At 33.7% G+C, this 21,728-nt stretch overlaps 2 protein-coding genes and 1 long non-coding RNA gene across 3 annotated transcripts; 2 read left to right on the forward strand and 1 right to left on the reverse strand.

The window, feature by feature from the left end:
- Positions 1-1,354: 1,354 nt before the first annotated feature.
- Positions 1,355-4,446, forward strand: LOC106135847 (uncharacterized). Its single transcript, XM_013336243.2, has 3 exons — positions 1,355-1,494; positions 2,959-3,162; positions 3,958-4,446. Exons 1-3 carry the CDS (start codon positions 1,470-1,472, stop codon positions 4,014-4,016), a joined length of 288 nt encoding a protein of 95 aa, XP_013191697.2. The 5' UTR covers positions 1,355-1,469; the 3' UTR covers positions 4,017-4,446.
- Positions 4,447-5,650: 1,204 nt separating this feature from the next.
- Positions 5,651-15,942, reverse strand: LOC106135489 (uncharacterized). Its single transcript, XM_013335804.2, has 3 exons — positions 15,690-15,942; positions 7,323-7,589; positions 5,651-6,829 (listed from the first exon to the last, which is right to left on the reverse strand). Exons 1-3 carry the CDS (start codon positions 15,730-15,732, stop codon positions 6,798-6,800), a joined length of 342 nt encoding a protein of 113 aa, XP_013191258.1. The 5' UTR covers positions 15,733-15,942; the 3' UTR covers positions 5,651-6,797.
- A 1,999-nt stretch (positions 15,943-17,941) lies between these two features.
- On the forward strand, positions 17,942-19,798 carry LOC132901985 (uncharacterized). The gene is made up of 3 exons (XR_009656967.1): positions 17,942-18,067; positions 19,369-19,429; positions 19,712-19,798. It is a non-coding gene; the product is annotated as an uncharacterized LOC132901985 (long non-coding RNA).
- The last annotated feature ends 1,930 nt before the right edge of the window (positions 19,799-21,728 follow it).

Consider the following 21,728-nt stretch of genomic DNA (forward strand, 5'->3'; position numbering starts at 1 on the left):
AGTCAGACAGGCTTCAAAGAGACCCATATGACCATACTAAAATAATTGAATTTCTACAATAAAAAGCTCTTAATTTAATAGATGCCTTTTTATATATTCGAACAGTTGCTAATCAACCATGGTGTCTTAACGCCATCTAGCCTACCGTTTGTGATATTTTTAGTAAAGTATTTACAAAAAAGTTTCGCTACTAGACGATAGGTGGCGTTACAATTGAGTAAAATTTTCACCACAAAATTAATTCATTTAAAAAAGATTAATCACGCCTCTTTCCTGGTAGGCAGAAACTACATCTTCACACCAACCACGATTCCTACATACTTCCATAGCTTCTCCTTCTTCCATATTAATGTAAATTCGTCTGCTCGTCAGGAAGTTCTCTATTTGATCAAGGTCTGAGGATCAAAGAGTGCGTCTAGACCGTTTTTCGATATATTCGAGTTGAACTTAGTACCTATATAACAGGTCAAGGTAGACTTAAATAAAATAATAACCATTAGAACTTCACTGCTTTTCTCCGATAGTCAACCATTTTTTTTGCCATTAAAAAGCTTTCAGCAGATATAAAAATATTTTGTTGGAAACATTAATATTATAAGGTATGGAATACCTGGTTTAGCCTTAAATTAAATCACTCAGCATTAGGTAATGAGTAACACTTTAATAAAAGTTTAAAAATATGCTCTGTCGGTCTCAAGTAAATGTGATTAATTTCTGATAAATATCTATGTCCAAATACAGAGCTATATAAATATACATATCATGTACCTAAGTGACACCGTAAATGACGTGGGTAATGATTTGGTTAAACTTTTACGGTCAAAAGCTATACGTATAATAGGCATAATTTGAAGAAATATTTATTCTGGTGACGATAAAGTGGGCTGATTCTTGCAGAAGTAATGACCTGAACAGTTGAGTTATGACCTGCAGATAAAACTTTATCGATTTAGTGCCAAAGTATATGTATATACTTGCTTACATACGTATTTTCATAACATACATAAATACATATAATCACGTCTAATACCCCTTGTGGAGTAGACAGAGCCTACAATCTAGAAAAGACTGAAAGGCTACGTTCAGCTGTTCGGATTAATATGAAATGAGATTCAAATAGTGACAGGTTGCTAGCCCATCGCCTAAAAGAAGAATCACAAGTTTACAAGCCTTTCCCTTAGTCGCCTTTTACGAAATCCATGGGAAAGAAAGGAGCGGTCCTTTTCTTACGTGCCGGAACCCAACATAGCTTCTATCAACGGAATTTTTACTTTGGTATAGGTACGTATTAAAACCTACCTATTTGATTTAATAAAGTGCAAGTTATAAAAAATAAAACACGTTCTATCTGGACCATTATCCTCTTGTGATCTCCCCACTCCATCGTTATAAAGAGGTTCAGTGTCCATATTCACTGCCAGTCTCCATTCAGCCTTGTATTGTGCGCGCGTTGTGTGAAAATTAAAATAATGAAGGCGACGTTATTTTTGTTTGGTAAGCTAAGGTTTTATTTATTAAAAAAAAAACATAAGTAATATTTGCCTTTGCAATATTTATTAATAAATGAGTAACCAAACCAACCCAATGATCACAAATTTGAAGTAAACAGGATAAAATATGATGGATGAATCATTAGTGATGTGTTTATGTAACTTTGTTAGTAAATAATTGCAACGTGATAGTTAAATCCAGGAAAGTAGGTACTGGAGGTGAGTACACAAGGTATAAAACTTATTTATTTACTGCGAAACAATAAGATAATATTTCCTTTGAGGAAACTATGCAAGTATTGTTTACTTATATAAATACATGACCTCAATGTGCCTATCCTATTAAGTAAAGGATGTGAAAATTAATGCAATAAAGTAAATAACAAATAAGAAAGAAAACATTTATTGATAGTAGGTATGCAGACAGCAAAACAGGTTTAGGTAACGGTATTACTATTTGCAGATTTTATTAGCTAAATGAAGAAGAAGACTTAGACGCAAATATTTTTATTGTCTCACAAAATAAGGTCAATATAAGTACTTTTAAATAAGTTAAAATTAAACTGAAATGCCTCCAGCAATATAAAGTAAAACTTGTCCCCGAAAATTAAACAGCGGTGACAAAAATAAGATGATGATGAATCACCGTTTACATCTTCCTGCAATTACCTCGTAAGGTCTCAGGCCTTAATGTCCTATGTAAAGGCCATAACGTGGGATTGCCACTTAGCTTGAGCGGTTTTATTGTGTAAATGCTCCGTAAACTGTTTATGAGATATGATAAGGCTAGTTAAGTGGAAAATCATCATCCGTTATATGACTTAGGTGAAGTCTAGTCTACGATTTGTGACCTCTGCTTTTTGATCATTGAAAATATGGAATGAATTATTTAAAGGATAACTTTTTATACTGACATGTATTTAAACGGCGTAACTATAAGAATATTAAAATTTAAAAAAAAAACCTCTTGTAGCACGGATTTATACTACTTAATGTTCGTACCTTATACATGCATAGCGTCAAAGCTGACGCTATGCATGTATAAGACGCAATATGTAATTTTGTGGCAGTCTTTATTACAAAGAAGACCCAAAGCTGCAACAGTATCTAACAAGGTACTTACGATGAGATCGAATATCAGTCCATTGTATTAACCTCCATGCAACTACCGTAAAAATGTATTTCGACGATCGATAGCATCATTTTTATAACTAATATCCATGATATATGTATAGCGGGAATAGTCCTACTCATGAACAAATTCTATCCATAGCTCTCATGAAAACAATTATAAAGCTGAGAAGTTTCGAAAAACAGGAATTTTCCTTTTTTTTTCGTTCTCCTCATTGCATATCCCGAATTTCAATTTATCTTTATCGGCTGTTAGAGTCATAGCTCTCTACAGGTGTCTTTCTACAGTAAAGCATAGTGGCTTTTAGAATGTTAAGAAATTTTCTACAATTTTCAGCTGTATTGATTGTGGCGGTATCCTGCCGGCCAGAGAAGTCCGACATAGCGAAGGCGAAGGCCGAGTTCGCTCGCAAGAAGGCCTGCATGAAGGACTGTGCCAACATTAAGGTGGACCCGATCTGCGCCGGCAAGCAAGGAGAGAAACCCAAGTCTTTCGGCAATGAGTGCGTTTTGCAGAACCACAACTGCGAACATAAGGATTGTGAGTTAAATTTTTAAACAATTTTCATTTACCGGCACGAAACATCTCAGAAGTTACTTACGAGTATATGAGAAAATCCAGGTGACATTGTTGGCGTTTATAGCAACTTAGTATCGAATAACCTGGGAACTTTTGCAAATTCCGTCTCATAACTTAATCATTTAGTAAATTATGGAAATATAACAGATAAAACAGTTATCATAATAAGAATGTACTTACATCATTTCTTAGTAATGCCACGTGAATGCCACCGCCAGTTTTGTAACATTCACATTTAATTGAGAGTGTGACGACAGCCATTACCACGGTGATATAATGGGGAAACCTGACAATAAAAAAAGGCTATGATTCTACGAAACAAATTTAGTTATAAAATATTTATGTAAAAGCAGGCAGCGTGACGCCATGACGCAAGTCAGACCTCCATTGTTCCTACGAGTAGTTTCAACCGGACACTGACTTAAGCGTGCTAATTCACTGTTTTTGTGCATAACAAAGCGGCATAAAAACTATATATGAGTTTAGTAATAATATCTATGACCAAAACAGGCAGACACGAGTGTTTTTGAGGATAAATTTCTTACTGATATGAAGAAATCTAGGCACACAGCCTAAGACTAGAGTTACTAGAATATTTTGTTGCGCCTTTAGTTTTCTTCGAATTCACAAAAATAGATACTGACTTTATTCTTAACTGCCGTAAACTACGCGGCTGTTAAACTTACCTTAAGTAGGTACGATTTTCTACTTAGGTGTTTACTGTAAATACGTATGTTTTTCTTTTATATTTTTCAGCGCTCCACAAGATCAGCAGTGGCCAGTGCCCAGGGGCGGAAGGCATTCGTCTGTCTTAAATAAATATACATTTTAAGACATTTTTATTTCGTCCATTTATGTTAATAAAACTTATCTTTGTCCTGAAATAAAACTGCTTGTAAAGCTTTACACACACAAACACTTTAGAGCTAACAATTTAAAAAGATTGGTAAGCAAAGTTCAGCTTAATGATAGAACTGAGACAAGTATTCCATTTCAAACAAAGCTTTTTCGTTAGATAAATTTCAATTATTTCGTTAGATAAGTTTTAATTATTCGAATAATTTGGACAGCTAAAATTTTTGCCTTTTAAATGGATGTCTCATTTAAAGATGCTGTGATTTATTAGACATCAACATCGCATTAAACTGCATTTAATATATTTCTGTAAGCATTACCATAGGAATTTTATTGTGTTTACAAACTTTGTGTATTTACCTAATATGAAATACAACTGCTTGCTATGTCTACTTTTTATATTCCCTAACTTCCTTTTTTGCTTTAACAGGTTTCCTGTCTGCTGAATCATGCTATGCCTTACGGAGTAGACAGAGCCAAAACTTTCGAAAGGTTGGAAGTTTAGCTGAATTCTAAGATTAAAACAGTGACATGTTGCTAGCCATTGTCTAAAAGAAGGATTATTCCAAGTATATAATGCTTTATGAATCATATATGTACAAACAAATCATATTTTAAATTATTGTATTTTTTATAAAATGAGCCGAAGTAGATAGATAGATAAACTCTATATTGCACCAAAAGAAAAAGAAAAACAGATAAAAGAAATACAAGTTATGAGCTACAAAGGCGGACTTATCGCTAAAGCAATCTCTTCCATTTAATCTTAGGGTGGGAGGAAACTAAAGAATAGAAATGCGATTGGCGCAGTACGTATAAAATAAAATACAAAGCATAAATATACCTGAACCTGATATAAATACATACTACATTAAAGTATACCTACATAGTACCTATGCTCTCCAACCCAATTTAAAGTCCGTTTAGTGCTCTCGTTGTCCTATTTAGAATTTATTAACAATATTTATATTTACTAAGTATATGACATGTTACTACGTTGATAACTTACTCTATTATTGTTGTAGTAGAACGATAATAACTAGTTAACGTGTTTGACAAAGATAGTGATATAGATATACAATTGTTTCTATTGGAAAGCATAGTGTGACAAAACACTTTATTTCATCGGTGGTTTATAGTAAGCCTTTGTTGAAGAACTGCAGAAAACGGACACTGCCAATTGAAAGAGTATTGTAATAGGCAATGAGTTACGTAATATGTTATATTAGTACTATGTAATATAATAAGCTAAGTTGTGCTTCTAATACTGGGTTATTGTAGGCCAAATCCTCTGGTTTCGTTGACAAAATAGTTAAAAGTAGACCTTAAACGAGAAGGAATCCGATGATAAGACACATGTTTTAGTAATAATAAAAAAATAAAAGTAATGTATGTAAACATACATATATTTTTAATCGCTGAGTATAATAAGTTTATTTCAAAAATAATTCAGAATTAGTACATGTGTTACTGTATGTGAAATGTATATAATTTCACTGCATGAAATATGAATATTCGCTCGTCACTCTGTTGGTGGGCATTATTCAAAATAATATCTAAAGGTCTTACAAAATGAAACAATAAAAAAACTTCAGAAGTTTTAAAATATATTTTATTAAGCTATTTTGTCCTTTATAATGACAACAACAGCAATACCATTAGCTGGTATGAAAATTTTCGTACTTTGTACAATAAATAAGATTAAAACTTAGCAGAAAACTTAATTAACATTGTTAGAAGTTTGCGCAACTACCTTTACGTATTGACATAACTACAATAATAATAATCACTAAATTAGATGTATTACTGAGTCCTGGCTTTTATTGACATTTTTAAGATCAGCAATGTTGGTTGCGTGAAACTAATTTTGAATCAACTGCGTCAGAAGCAGTATTTGTAGACAAAAATTTCGTCAAATTATTTTTATAATTGCGAGAATGACACTGGGTATGTTGATATGTTTTTGATTAGGGGGTTTTATATAACTACCTACTTTAAAATAATGTATTTGTAATCCGAATGGGTTTAACTGGTGAAAATAACCCAAAATGGTTAAATATTTAGTTTTCTTAATATTTATTTAGTTTGATTATTAAGTAAGCAAAGATTTTTGTAACTTGTCGAAACAATTGAACATTTAGTAAATTGAAAAGGTTTACGAGTACTACTCGATTGATTTTATGAATATTTACATGATTGAGAGTGATTTCCTTTAATTATTGTAATTTCCCGGGACCAAATTTCAACTTAAACGTGCCGAAATGAAACATAAATAAATAAGAAAATCCGGTTCATACTTTATGAAAAAAATTTGGAATTTAGGAACTGTTTTACCGAACCATTAAAACTAAATAAAAACTTTTTCTTACACAATTTCGATAGTTTATAGGTACTTACGGTCTAGTACTTAGGTATTTCGTTTTAGTTATTACCTACATTTAGTTAAGATACAGTTAACATTAAAACTGACCTATGAGTAAATGATGCAAGGGTCAGGTTTCTAAGCTGCTATCCGTACTTATATAGTAAAATTAGAATTTATTTATACTCAGTAGAAAAATAATGCATATGGTTGAATTTTCTAAACTTTGCAGGTCGTTCTAATGACTTTGAGTTTAATGTATTGCTCAGATTAATTGTAAGTTATTTACGAGTAATGTTGATCATATTTTCCTGTACTAGGGAGTACCTATTAACACTATTGTTAAGGCATTTTATAAGTTACTTCAATTTCTTGGCAGTCAGCATTCGCCCAAGCTCGTGATGGCGTAATCTGGAAAATGCAGAACAAAATTTGTTTTATAATGTTATTTTTGAATAACTTAAGATGGTGACGAAGAAAATTTTGCTAATTTTGCTAAGATCCTGATTTGCTGAATGGGTGAGCTCTCCTTTACTCATACACCACCCCCAAAATACACCTAATACCCTAAATAAATATCAATATCACGTTCATAGCTTTGTTCAAATGTTCCACGGGAAGTATTCATGATCATTGTGTTGTTCTATTTGCATTTTCTCTTCGATCTGTGAGTATAGGGATTTCGTGTTATTAACACAGAATGATTTTTGCTACCTTGGTACTAACTACAACGAGTATTAACACGAGTAGGTATCTAGCCGGTGCTGCTTTGGTTTTTCCTTTAAGCTGCGTTCACACTGAATGAGTTGCGCTAGCTTTCGTTGATTCTTGCTGGTGCTGCATGATGGGTAGCAAACTTCCTCATATTAAAAAAGGATAAGAAAAAAAAATCACATGAACTTACATGTGCTCTCACGACACGATGCCGCTTCCAACTCGCACAACGTAGCGAAAGTCCTGGCCGTTCCCGTCGCATCAAACGCACAGACTGGTCCTGTGGGGGGAGAGACACACCTCCCCACGCACAGGGGGAGGGGCACCCCCTCCCGCACCCGGGCCCTCATCAGCTCCACCGGTATCCTGATCTCGGGGGGAGTGTGTCTGATCTCATTGTCATCGCCCACTTGGAAAGGTATTAGCGGGATACTGGCTGACTGCGAATGCCGCAACGCTGGAATTAAAAAAAGCTTTCTTTTTGTTTTTGTTTTTTTTGGCTGCGTAAGTATGTATATATATATGTATATGTATGTAAGTCAGGGAAGGAGATATGTCTCTGGCTCATTGGTAGTAGGTACGTACATTGCCTACTGCATTTCTAAATCTTGAGTAAAAGATGGAGATTCTTAGGACAGTATATTCATTGTTGGAGTATAGGGTTTTAGTAAAGGTCTTAATTTTCAGATCACATGGCATTTAGCGATATCTGTATGCTCTATATCTGACGCAAATAACGTATGTGTTTCAAATTTATATTTAACTTTAAACATAATCATCTTTTATTTTAACGTCTAATTAGTCTCTTAACACATCACATTTTATCAATCTGACCAATAAAGCGGTTATCTTGATTCATTTCCTATAAAACTTAATAATTACATTTGTGTAACTGTGTCAACAGCTAAATTAGCAGACGATTTTTATGATTATGTAGTTGTTATCAAAATGCTTATTAATTAATTTTACTTAAACGCATTTTAAGAATAACTGGTATAAGATCACCACGCTAGTTAGCACGTGATGCATATCAAAGGTCGAGAGATAAGTCCATAATCACAATAAATTAATCGGCTTGTTACTTGTTATTCTGCAAATTACTCTAAACAGTCATGATCTAATGAATTTCACTTGAAGATATTATCTACAGCGGTAATGATCAGTAAATAAAACACATCTGTGGCGGATCTAGATGCTTCTTATTGAGTTTATTATATATATAAAAACATAAAGAAATAATGCATATCCATTAAAAACTGCGAAAGTCTGACTGTCTGTTATGTTTTCTTGTTTGAACTGCTAGATTTTGATGTTTTTTTGAATAGTTACAGTTTATTATCCGTATTCAAATAAAAGGATACTTTTACTGATGACGCCTTAATTTGCCTACGCGAAAAACAAAAAAAATTGTTTGAACTCTGGGCAAAAGTTATGAATAAGAGATATAAGTAAGTAAAACACAGAAAGAAACAAGAGGAGGAATCGGGCCAAAAAGGTAGTCTAAAGCTACTTGGTTTTAAACACGAACGGTCTCTATCTCTAGGCGGAAGTTACGAAAAAATTTATTGATTGTAAATCTTATCACCGAGACATAACACATAAATATTATTTTTATATGAATTTCTTTGTGGTACTGATTTGAACTGGTTTTAAGGCCTGAAAATTCTCAATGACGCTTCGTTTAATAATACTAAGTTATAGCTGAAAAATTTGTTTTAGTCCTCTTACAAAATGAGAGAAGGTTATGGTGATACTTATGGAGAAATACTTAACAAGTTTTTTAAAGAACTATTTGGTACTCGTATATAATATGTTATGTGGAGATGTTTAATGCACGAGAAAAAAGATATTTCAACACACAAACGACTTTTTAAGCATTGTGCATATTTATAAGCTTAGCTAAAAAAAAACAAAAAATCCCCAAGGCACACGCCTAGGTAGGTATACGGTAGATGAAACGTAGAAGAAATATTCCTTCGGCCCCTAACCTAACTATAAAAGTTTAACAGATAGTTATATTATTTATTTATTTATATTAGATAGTTAATTTTCATAGGTCATTTTTCATTAAATATCTCTCAACTTTGACATCTAGCCAGGATTTCTCCGGCCTGCCCAACTAACTGGGCAACACTAACTAGGCCCGGCGGAGGCTTTCGTAAAAACCAAAGTACCAACGTAGGCTGTCTGTCACATATTTTTACGCACAGTTATAATTTTTTAATTATGTAAGTACAAACATTGTCATAGAGGAGAAAGTATCGCAAATATAGTCCTTCGGATAAAACAATGCGCTTTGACACTTTCGCCTGATAAAATTCTCCAAGCTAATTAATGGGGTCATAAACGTAGCTTAATTGTTTCTTGTTTTATTCCATTATTGTTTTGACCAAGACCAAGATTACTCTGTGACACTGTGCGCGACCCCTTATAATCTAATCAGTATTATTTATTTTCCTAAAATTTTCCTGTGATCTCATCCTTATTACGCATTTGCAATCGTATCTACAGTTAGTTTGTAAACAAATAAATGCATGCTACCTCATTCATTTCCCTTACATACGTTGGAACATGTACGTGTAAGATGCGTGATGTTTTTATTTAAAAATGCTGGCTAGAAAGAAAGAGAATCTTCAAAGAAAAAAGTTTTCATAAAAGTTATTTTTTAAATTAAAGTTGTAAAGCAAACTTGAGAGTTCTTTTAAAGGTCATGCAAATTACGAATTATTAAGAAAAATATATTTATATTCAAATCTTGAAATAAATTTGAACTGAAAAAAAGTATACCTATACGGATCGTGGCAAGTCGGAAAGTCTACCATTTAATACTTAATTTTTCTTTTGGGAAAGTGACGTGCTTGTATGTAGTTGTGAATATGAATGTTAGAATGTAAATTTAATTTAATTCGAAACATTCAGACCTGATGTTGAAATTGCATACCTACCTAACCTATCAGATTCATAGGGCGGATGTAGGACACATTTGCAACGTAGTAGGTGTGTTCGTCTGTCTCAACGTATACTAGGCAGGGTTATGTTTTTAGGTTTACTTTTTACATTATAAATATAAAGTTGATAAGTCTAAAAAAACTTGTGAAAAATGAACGAAAATCGTGTGGCGTTGATATCTATCACTTATTATTATCTACTAAAACCAACATCAAGAAACCAAAATGTGGCTTTTACATAACTTCGACCTCTGAACTCTAACCGAGAGGAGAGTGAAATCCCTCCCGCTCTTTCCCGCATTTCCAGTCGCACCTTCCACTTCCACCACAGTGCTTCGGGACCTGGGGTCTTGTCTGTGTCTTTTCACATTGTCTGGCCTGTGGCGTTTTCAGAAAATTTATCACTCATATTATCTTTAAGCAATATAAAGCCAATTCTCGGTCTGCCCTTTGAAGAGAACATGAAGACCATTAATTATTTTCAGAGGTAGCAGAAAATTAACTATCTATTAAACTTTTATAGTTGGGTAAAGGGCCGAAGTAATAATTCTTCTACAATACCGTATGCCTAGGCGTGTGCCTTGAGGTTTTTTACTTTTTTTGGCTAAGCTTGTAAATATATATTTATTATTCAGTTCTGGAATGGATAATATTAAATACATTGTACCTAGGTACTTGTAAGAAATTATCTATCATAAAGTAGTTCACTTAGCTGACTTTATTATAAATAATGTTAACGATGAACCAAATGCAGTGACTGCTGACCTTACCAACTGCGCAGTAGCACAGTTATAAAATAATATTATTTTTTATCATCCAATGCGTCATTTGGCCCTATTTCTAGAAAAGTCAGATCAGCGTACATCCCATGATTCATATTGTATTCCCACGCTTCAAAATGGTGCATAACTATTTGGACTATATTACGAAATAATATTAGTTTTGTGATAATATTCTGTTAGTTCACGTTCCTATGTTTATTCTAATGATTGGTGGAAATTGTACATGTAAATGTAGGTTATATTTGGGTCAAGCAAAGATCCGGAGAAAGACAAATGAATCAAAAAGAATTAAGTATTAATTTTCTATTTTTCTGAATAAAATGTCAAGACGGTTCTGAAGTACCGTAGTAAGGAGTTTTATAGTTATATATAATAAGTTTTTACCATCGCTTTGTGCGCGTAATATACCGCTTTTTTCAGTTTCCATGCGAATTTCAAAATGTTCTCTTATCCCTACCCTTAACAAGGTATACATATACACGGCAAATTCCAACTTCTACGCTCAGGGGTTTTGGCTGACGTTTACATGAAGCAACAGTCAATTGAGTAAGTAGCAATCAAGTTTTACATATTTTGATTTATGAATGCCATATTTGGTCCCAATAACCCTATACAGCCTGAGATGACAGCAGCAGCTATGACAGCCTTAGCTTTTTAAATACAGGTACGATCGCGTTCATATCTGCAGTCATAGTTTTAAAATTCTTACGGGTTAAAATAGCGTGCACTGTGGATCCAATAGATACACACACACATGCATATTTAAAAAGAATAAATATTCCATCAAATGAATACGGTCTTTAATACCAATGATTACCAAGTAAAACAGTTTATTATTCTATGACATATAACATAACAAAACAGAAAGAGACGGTAATCAACGATGGCCGAACTGGGCCCGATAATTGTCGATCGAGATATCGTCGTCTCTCATTATTTGCATAACATTTGCCTATAGAGGGAAGCCTGCGACTGCCAGACTTATGACATTTCAATAAGGTTGAAAGTTTATCTGCACACGACCCTAACATAGGTAGTGGTTCCTTTGAAAGTTATTGGGTAGCAATTTTATTACTTGTGTGAGCAAGTGAGATCTAAGATATATTAGATAATCTCGCTTGCTCACACTCGCTTGTTCTAGTTACTAGCGTTACTTGGATTTCGAAGTTATTCAAGGATTTTTTCTGCCTATTAAAAAAAAAATTGTGTTACTGACAATTTTTAATGTTTCAAGGTGCCATTTGAACTAAGTAACTGACTGACTAACTAACTGATATCTAAGAATTACAAACACGGAAAGTTGTCTTCAAACACGGAAATCAGCAAGAAATATTAAACAAGAGGGAGAAAATAAAACATTCAATAATTAAAATTAGTAAATTTTATTGAAACAGTTTACCTGTAGTTTTGTTTACATATTGATGATTATATAAAGCTATACATACAGCATATTACACTAATTGTATCATCTACTTATCTCCTGTTATTAAGGTTACAGCTTAATTATTCGTTTTCATAAAGAAAAGATATTGAAGCTGTCCTTAAATACTATCTAAGTAATTAGTAGTTTTAATATAAACTGGCAGAATCTTTCACGCACTATATGGACTCGATGCACAGGACACAAATGATATTGTTGGCATATCATCAATCGGATAAATATACCGCACAGTTGGTAACATGGTTTCTTCCAGCACTTGCACATAATGAGCAGCTGTAGCGCGTCCTGCTATCCACACCTGTTCCCCAGGTCCAGCAGCACTCATCCAGCCCCACATATTTACAGATATGTGTCCAGACTCCATATTTGGCACAATATTTTTTTCTTCAACCGAGTTGCATTTCTTCGCCATAAATGAAGCCTACCGTGTAGTGATGACATAAACGAACTTTTCGTCCGTAAATATCGCTTCTTTCCAGGTAAAATCCAAATACTGCCCAGCAAATTCTAAACGTCTTTGCTTATTTATTTCGGATAAATACGGCTTTCTTGCTGGCTGTCTGTGGTGTAGTCCCTCACGATGCAAACTCAACGAACAGTAACCACTAATGTGTCGAACTGTTCCGCAAATATTCTGGTCGGTATGAAGCCATTATTTTCGTACTGTTCCACCATGGATCTCCACTGTGTGGCTGTCGCTGTGTTGATTATTTATTAGCGGACGACGGTCGCTGCGCGGTCGACTTTTTACACTACCCTCTTCTTGATGGCGCGTTACCCAACGTTTCACCGCTTGTTGTTTATTGCGTTATTTGTGTGAATGTGTGAGTGATAGCAGCGGTGCAAGCTATAAAGTTTTGCGAACTATGACTGCAATTATGAACGCGACCGTACATCAAAGAAAGTCATCGTCAAAAGTTTAAGGAGAATTATATTTTCATTTTCATTAAATCAATCCATAACTATTTGGACTATTACGAACTATTATTTCAAACTTCAAATATAACACAGTTTCAACTCTTTAACTTTCTTTTTTTTCTCTTCATAGCTAACGAAGTGTATCGAGAAACTTCATTGAATCGTCGTCTTGGTGTCTGTCCGTCCTATCGATTACTCACCGCTATAAATACGCGGCAGTGGGCGTGTGATGATAACCCACAGATCAAGACGCCAAACGGTCTAATGTGCTGAACCACCAAACAATGAGACTACAGAAGTGATTCTTCTTAGAACAGAAGTGATTTTTTTACAACTTCCAGTTAATTAGTTATAATTTAATTTTCTTATTTGGTTTCTAAGCTGGTCCGAAAGCAATACCATATTGATCAAAAGTTAAATCAAGAGAAGAGAGACTGCGTAAGAGACTCTTATTAAAATAGGTGCCCCAGCTCGGAAATACTAATTCTGTCTACAAGCTCTCAGAAAGCTAAATGTGTTGATGTTCCAGATATTCAGCTGAGTAGAATTGTATAAAATATAGACAGAGTGCGACCAGGCCAGAATGACAGTTTTATTCACTTACGTGCTGTTAATTTGTTAAGAGGTCCTTGTAAATGATGTAAAATGATTTTAAAATATGCGCTGAAGGGGCTCATCACTTATCATTATAATTTAATTTAATAAGAAGGTATTGGAATTAAAATCTGTAACACGTTGACGAGTAAGTAGTTATGGTTTACCCTTTTTGGTACATTTATAATTGTAAATTGTCATATTTTCAATGTGTTTTTTTAAAATGTGCCAAATAAATAATTTTTCTTTCTTTCTTTTTTACGTTTATATCCAGATAGTGTTCTAACAATTACTCAGTCTCTTAAACAGATACTAAGGTATGTCTAAGAAAACGCACTTTCTGTGAAATAGGAGATCTATATCTGTATTCACTTTATTTTACGACTGGACTCTTGGCCTGCTCCTGCTGCCTTTGTTTTCAACTTTTGTGACGCACGGCATTATCTTATTGAACAATTGGAGATGCAAATATCTTAATATAAATATTAAGTGTTTGCTCTTCGAAATTTTATTTGTATTAAACTGAATAAATCAGGTGAGATGGTTTTTGTATAACAATTGCAGCTTTTCAACATTTTATATGAGTTCCGTCTGCATGCATAAGAATTGTGCACTTTATTGTGTGTAAATCCTCTGGAGGTGGGTAGTTCTCGGCACTTAAGAATAGTATGTAATCTTTCCTATGGATGTCGTAAAAGGCGAATAAGAGCGGGATTTAAACACTTGGAATTCTTCTTGTAGATGATGGGCTGGCAACCTGTCACTAATTTGATGAATGAATGATAAATCTCAATTTCATCATAAAACCATGCAGCTAAACGTTGTCGTTTATTGAGACTGTTGGCTTTGTCTACCCCGCAAGGGTGACGTTATGTATGTACATAAATCTTCTGGTAGGGTTTGTAAACAGAGTAATGTACGTTTGTGGCACAGGTAAGATTCGTCGAGAGTATGAATTACATCTATTAGAGATGTGTACTAGTTAGTTAGTAGTGATAGTATCCTATGTAAATTTTTCATAGGCTTTCAATTTCATACAGAGAAAAAATAAACGTTTTAGCTATCCAGCTTCACGTGGCTCTTTGACATTTCGATGTAGGCAATGTCCACCATGCGAGAAACAAAGACGTGATGTGTATGTAAGAAAAATCATAATCAAGTTTGTTTCAAGAAGCACTGTCTATTTTGTCGGTGGACGTGTGATGAAGATCACAGTCTGAGTGCCAAGACATATACACCTTGATATTATGTATTTTGCTTCTGAGAAAGCCATGCAAGTATTTCTTCTCTAGGAGATGAAAATTAAGTGTAATAACTTATCATAAACGCTAAATGGTGCCGATTGAGTTTTCAAAGAAAATTAAAAGTGAATTATAGACCACATGTCTCACACAAGGACCAAAAATTTGATTTATTAACGTCTTTCAAAAAGGTTAAGATTAAGATGATTTAATTAAATTATAGTTTATTAGCATGTCCATAAAATAAAAAAATAAAATTTATTCCTGATGGTAGACGAAGTGGACCTCCGTTCCACCACAGAATAAATAACTAGACGTTCCTTAAACGTTCCCTATTCTAAGTTCACCATGACTTAAAAGCTCTGCACAAATAAACTTTACATTTGTCATATAACATTATATTTCGTATAAAAATGCTACAAGAACGAATTTAAAAAATGAGCATTTCACAGTTCAACTCGCTCCAAATTTCAAGCTTCATTTCTTTTCAACTCGAATTTTAAATGTTGCTTCAATTTAAACCGACCAAAAAGTTTTGATTATAAATTGTAAATATTAATAAGGATGGTATGAGTATATTAATAAGGATGGTATGAGTATATTAATAAGGATGGTATGAGTATAATTGCTTACCAGCTAAAATAACAACGCACAAAAGTATCTTCCCGCTTAACATTTCCAAATAATTGAGTCCAAATGCGAAACTTATTCACTAAAATTGTTTCCACTCACAGCTGTTTTTATAGTCTGTTTGTTACTCTATAATAATTTTCAATCTGTTCTTCGTTTGAAACGGGCGAGCGAATCAAATCAATTTTTTAATTTTAATATTGTAATTGATGTTAATTGTATTGTGCTTATCGTTTTACTGGTGCATCATAAACGGTTGGAGCGTGCTCCAGAGCGAGGGGAGGGGCGCGGGGGAGGGGTGGTGTGGTGGAGGCAGTGATAACCTCTGACTTGGCCGGAGGACGATAGTGATAACAGCATCGACTTTCAAATGAGAGCGGCTATTCTTTCGCTTCACAGATATTAAAACAGATTTCTTAAAATTTAACTGCCTTTGATTATATGAATCAAATGCCGAATTATGATAGTGATATAATATTTCAATATTTGGTTTGAACGAACTATGATAAAAGTTAAAGAAGATAATCTTTCAAAAAGTTTTATGGCTAGTAAAACGAATTTTAATTCTAATTGTTTGTAATAATACTTTCCTCGTACTATTCGATGTTGTAGTCAATATACTAAACTATTTTTAATTTTTATTTTTATTAATGTTAACTTTACTTGTTATAATTAGTGATATTAAACTAAAAAAGTACTTTCTCTTTTGTACCAAAAGTTGCAATGCAACAGTCAACATAAAAATAAGAACCAAAAGTATTGAATCTAATCTGCTGAATAGATATGATTTCGTCATTTCCCATCAGACAACAGTAAAAAACTATCTATGAAGAAAAAGTTGCAACCGGCAACGCACTCAGGAGATGTTAAATGAAGATAAAACTATCAGGGGTCATTATCCTAGTTATTATGAGAAATCTATGAATAGCAATCAGGACACCTATCGCCTCATTATACCCACAAATAACTAACAGACAAAGCATGATTTTATTACTGGCTGATGCGATAGTGATGTGAACTATGTACCGCCACCCAGTTATATAACGATTTCGCACATATATGATAGCCGAAATATAAATACATTTAACAGAAATGTATTTGGTTATAGAAACAAGGTAATTGTTTGTTAACAATTTCTAATAATAATATTTTGCCTGTTTAAACTTATATGATTTAAGTATGCAGTCAATGTGCTAGTCAATATATTAGGGTTACGCCAACTATCGTGTTTAGCACTCTATGGTCAGAAATTAGTTTATAATAGTATAGTTGCTCTGTATATATGTGAATAAGAGCAACGATGTCGCCAAAAAGTTAAAACAACGAGCTATCGTGTATAATGCTAGTAGGGTTGAAAATTTAGAGCTACGATTAGAATTTAATGCCTATGATTAGCTACCGTGAGTATGAGTCTATGTTTAAAAAAATATAACTACGACATGGCTATGACTAGTATTTTCATAGCTACGACCGCTATCGCGCGTAGCAGTGCATGGCCAGAAGTTAGCTACGACGTGGCTACGACTAGTATTTATGGCTACGACGACCTACTGTGTGTAGCCGCCTATAGTTAGAAATAAGCTACGACATGGCTACGATTAGTATTTTCATAGTTACGGCAAGCTACTGTGTGTAGCAATCTATAGTAAAAAATTTGATTTTCGATGTGATACTAGTAATTTAATGGCTACCTCAAGTGGCGTGTGCAATGTACACAATCTTTGATTTTTTATTATTTGGTTATATCGCTGTAATCAGGTGCTACTATAAAATTTGACAGATTAAAAAAAATATGTTGATATAAAAAACACGGGGCCCTAATAGGCTTTTTAACATTAATTAGTTTTTTTAACAGTAATGATGTGAGGGCGGAGCTTGGATTCCGAAGTATTGTGGTGGAGGATGTTTCCTAACACGTTAAGATGATAAAGAGATATATCAATAAAAAGATACTATCAGTCAATGTTCACTAAACGTTATATTCAAAATGGATACGTGCAATAGGTATGCACATTTATTTTGAAAGAAGCCAGATAAACTTTTAATAACAAAACTGATATTGTTTTCATTGATGTGAACCGAAAAGAGATAAATCGTGTTGATTGTCGTTATTCTCTTGTTATCTATACTGATTGCTACGTTAAATGAAAATATTTTTCATAAGTTTTGGTAGTTAATGGGCAAATGGTTTAAATATCTTGCATTTATGCCTACACGAACGTGCCTTAATTTAATCGGGGACAAAATTGAATGAACTGGATAAGATTACACTAAACTGTCGAAATTGAATGAAGAGTGGATGAATTTGATTGAAACGAAAGAAAAATGTAGCCTGTGCCTACCCCTCCGAGAAAGAGGCGTGTTTACGTATTTGTACGTATGTAAGTATTTGTATTTGGCCATTTTAAGTATGTTTGCCCTTTTTCAACATTAATTATTCCAGTAAAATAAATGTTTTAAGTGTGAATTGGTGAAGAAGAAGAACTACTTAGGTAGTTAAGTAACTACTTCATTTGCAGAAGATTAGCTGCTGGAGCACTTAACCACTTCCTCTTGGCGTTAATCCCGGTTGTGTTCTCACCTAGAAAGGTCTGCAAAAGCAGAGAGTTTCAGAACATCTAGTTACCTTAGTGCAGGTCTCCTCACGATGATTACCACCGTTAGAAATTGAAACTCAGAAAAGTATTAATCGGTGTAATAGGACTTGAACGGTACCTTGCAATTTTTTATACAGGTGCCACTTGACCTTTCGATTTCGACTTTCTTTGGTGGAGGCTTTAGCAATCTAGCTTCAGTTTGTCCTGCCGCTCGAGTTAGAAACGTAATATGACCCATGCTAGATTAGATTCCCCTGTTCGGGCTGTTCCGCCTAATTATCTGATTTACCCAGTCCTGGATTTTGGTCCTTCGCGGGCATGACAACGCAATCGGGAAATCTTTAGGAGAATAATGATTTTCAGTAACATAAACAAAAAGTATTTGCATTTATTTCAATGTAGATATTCAAGCATTTTCCATCGTTGTAGTAGTTGTTTCGCACTTACACGAGTATACGTAATCATATAAAAACCATTAAATAAGTACAGGGAAATTTAAATGACTCATGTACGTTGGTAATGTATCACCCTTCAAAGAAAATGGTAATAATATTTCAATTTTAATGCTTTCGAATCTATAACCAAAGGTATATATATAAACCAGTTTAGCTACAGTACATTCAGTACTACCTTTTCTTACAATAAAATATGTGTAGTAATTCTTAACTAAGTTTAAGTAAGTTGTATAAAATAGTATAAAGAAATAATACGTTTTACAAATTTCTCGGCGAAATGGAAAATTACTTGATTATGATAACTGTGATTTTCGGTAAGTGCTTACTTAGATTTTATTAATGCGTATGTTATGAAGTACCTACTTCAAGTAGTTATTAACACTTAATTTAAGGTTACAAATACTTTGTAAAATTGTTCTTTGGAACAAGTAATTGGATTTTGGAAATTAACTATTATTATTTTCATTAATAGATCCGTGGGCACTCCCGTGCCTATTATTTGCTGTTCAGGGCAGTCCAGAGCCAAACGAAACGCAAGGGCACAATCTACTCTCTCTACAAAGGTTTTGTAGTTTTTAAAACTATACATAAAACTTGATTTCAAATTAAAATCATGTATTTTCCTTACAGCTGTATGTGGAATTGCACAATCACAAATTGAAATAAATGAACAAAATTAAATTTTTTCCGAGTAAGTTTGTATATTCCAATTTTTTTTTCATAAAAAGGGACTCGTAAGAATATCTTTTCGGAATTCTAAATATCTAATATATTTTGTAAAGTGAAATTTATATTTGCTTTAAACTCAAAGCTTCTGGATCGATTTGGGATTAAATTTAGAAGGACAAATCATGCAATATATTTTTCCGAATGTTTACAAGGGAACCAACTAAGTTGCGAAACAAGCATGCACCAAACCAGATTATAAATATCCGTCAATGTTCTTAATGCAATTATTCTTATGTCATTGTAGAACCGAATTGGAAAGATGTATTCGCATATGCCCAAGAACCCCTGAATACAACCCAGTTTGCGGCACAGACAACAAGAGGTACTGGAGCGCTGGGCACTTGCGGTGTGCTCAAATATGTGGAGTAGGTCAGTATCAATACGGTTGACGTATTGCTGGCTCAAGTTTTGACACAAAATATTTTCGTCAAAACTGAAGTTTCAATGTAGTAATTTGGGACGTCCACAAGGTGGCACAGTACTATAAGGGGTAGGTTTCCCTGCAAAGGTTGCGGAGATAAGTGGAGACTTTTATCAGTAGCATCAAAAAAAAAAAAAAGACTTGACGACTAAAATCAGTGGCTAAAAAGTAAAGAGTTAATAGACAGACGATTAGGTAGTTATTTCTTTAGCACATACACATTTTTTAATTTCAGATGTGCAGTATCTGCATGATCCCCCGTGCCCAGGAGAATAAGAAAAATAATAATTATATACAGTAAATAATTGTGCATTTTTATTTTTCATCGGGTTTCTTAATTTCGAAATGATTTTAGAAATAGCAGAATCTATTAATTTTAGCTTGATTTTTTTATAACTTATATAAAAGCTACAAAAAGCAGTAAACGGGGTACGTTAATATCCACCTTTTAAGCCAAATTTTTGCGTGTGTCAGAATCGCGGGTGTACCTCACGGATTTAAATATCTTTTTTGGATTAAAAACGTACTTGATGTGTACCTCAGTGTACCTCTCCCAAAAATCCGTGTACCTCCTTCTAAGTAAAGATTTTAAATAAAATAGGTACACACGCCATCCTGACGTCAGGACCGCGGGTGTAGGTACTTCTAGTTAGCATATGTAGGTAAGTAAACTGTATAGGTACCTATGTAGATTTGGTAAAAAAAAAACTCTTGACATCCTCTATTTGATCATGTTCCTTCATCGAATACTTCCCCGTTCCAGCGTATCTTAACATTTAAATTTGTGAACATAATAAGAAAAAGAATACTAAGGTATTATTCATTCTAAGAACTCAATAAAATGAACATAAACCTATTTAAAGTGGCAAAGTATCATATATCATTATTTGCTATGCCTTATTTCTCAGGCAGCGATCATCATTCCTATGACGGACGTTTTAGAAAAGCAATGAGGTGGACATATAAATCTGAATAATATATTTAGTCCAATTTTGATGGCAATGGATTAACTGGCGCTGTAAGAGATAGTTTGATTTTTGGATCGATTGTGACCTAAATTTAATCTTTCGACAACAAGCAATGACAGAGAGGAATAAGTCTGCTTGAAAAAATAATCCCACAACTTTTTGAAATAATCTGGGATTATTTGCAATTAATCTGTATAAGGAGATCCCTTTATAATAGGACAAAAAATCCATATATTATTTTAATACAAGTTTGTGTAATAAGCGGTTTGATTAAGCCATATATCAGCCGTATACCTGATATATGGCTTAATTAAACCGCCTGGCCAAAGTTAGGTTAAGAGAACCCTTAACTGACGAGCTTGCATGAATAATGAATGTATTAGGTATACCTTCTTTTTCATAACCTTAATTAGTCTTGCATCTTTCCCCTCATATTATTGACGACATTTATGACTAAAGCCAGCCTGACAAGTCTTCTTTAAGAACCTGTTCTTTGAGGACGACGACATCGGAACAAGTTCAGGTCCAGTTAATCTAGACAAGATTAATTAAATAACGTGATAAACTAGCTTCTGTGCTGTTATGGTAGCGATAAAAAACATTGTTAGTGTCAGCTGCTTCTCTTCAAGCGCAGATTTTTAAAGTCAATCAAGTGAAGGGCTTATAAAGGGAATCTTCAGGCGAGCTAGCAATCTGTCTTCTGAATTTTAATAACGCTATTCAGTTATACATGGTCTTCGAGCGTCATTAAAACTACGAGCCTTATAGGGTTTTATTTCAACCCGTTCCATTTTTTGCGCCGAAGAGTACATAACAAATAATACAAATATTCTAACAAATAAACATTCACATTTATATATTAAATAGTAAGA

Source organism: Amyelois transitella, chromosome 8 (assembly GCF_032362555.1).
Source record: "Amyelois transitella isolate CPQ chromosome 8, ilAmyTran1.1, whole genome shotgun sequence".
Taxonomy (NCBI): domain Eukaryota; kingdom Metazoa; phylum Arthropoda; class Insecta; order Lepidoptera; family Pyralidae; genus Amyelois; species Amyelois transitella.

Bases quoted from the DNA above. Each gene is read 5' to 3' on its own strand.
- LOC106135847 (XM_013336243.2), top strand. From the start codon at position 1,470: ATGAAGGCGACGTTATTTTTGTTTG. The intron at 1,495-2,958 runs GTAAGCTAAGGT...TACAATTTTCAG, and splicing joins GGCGACGTTATTTTTGTTTG to CTGTATTGATTGTGGCGGTA. The intron at 3,163-3,957 runs GTGAGTTAAATT...TATATTTTTCAG, and splicing joins CAACTGCGAACATAAGGATT to CGCTCCACAAGATCAGCAGT.
- LOC106135489 (XM_013335804.2), bottom strand. From the start codon at position 15,732: ATGTTAAGCGGGAAGATACTTTTGTGCGTTGTTATTTTAGCTG. The intron at 7,590-15,689 runs GTAAGCAATTAT...TTTTAATTCCAG, and splicing joins GTGCGTTGTTATTTTAGCTG to CGTTGCGGCATTCGCAGTCA. The intron at 6,830-7,322 runs GTAAGTTCATGT...TGCATTTTCCAG, and splicing joins ATCGTGTCGTGAGAGCACAT to ATTACGCCATCACGAGCTTG.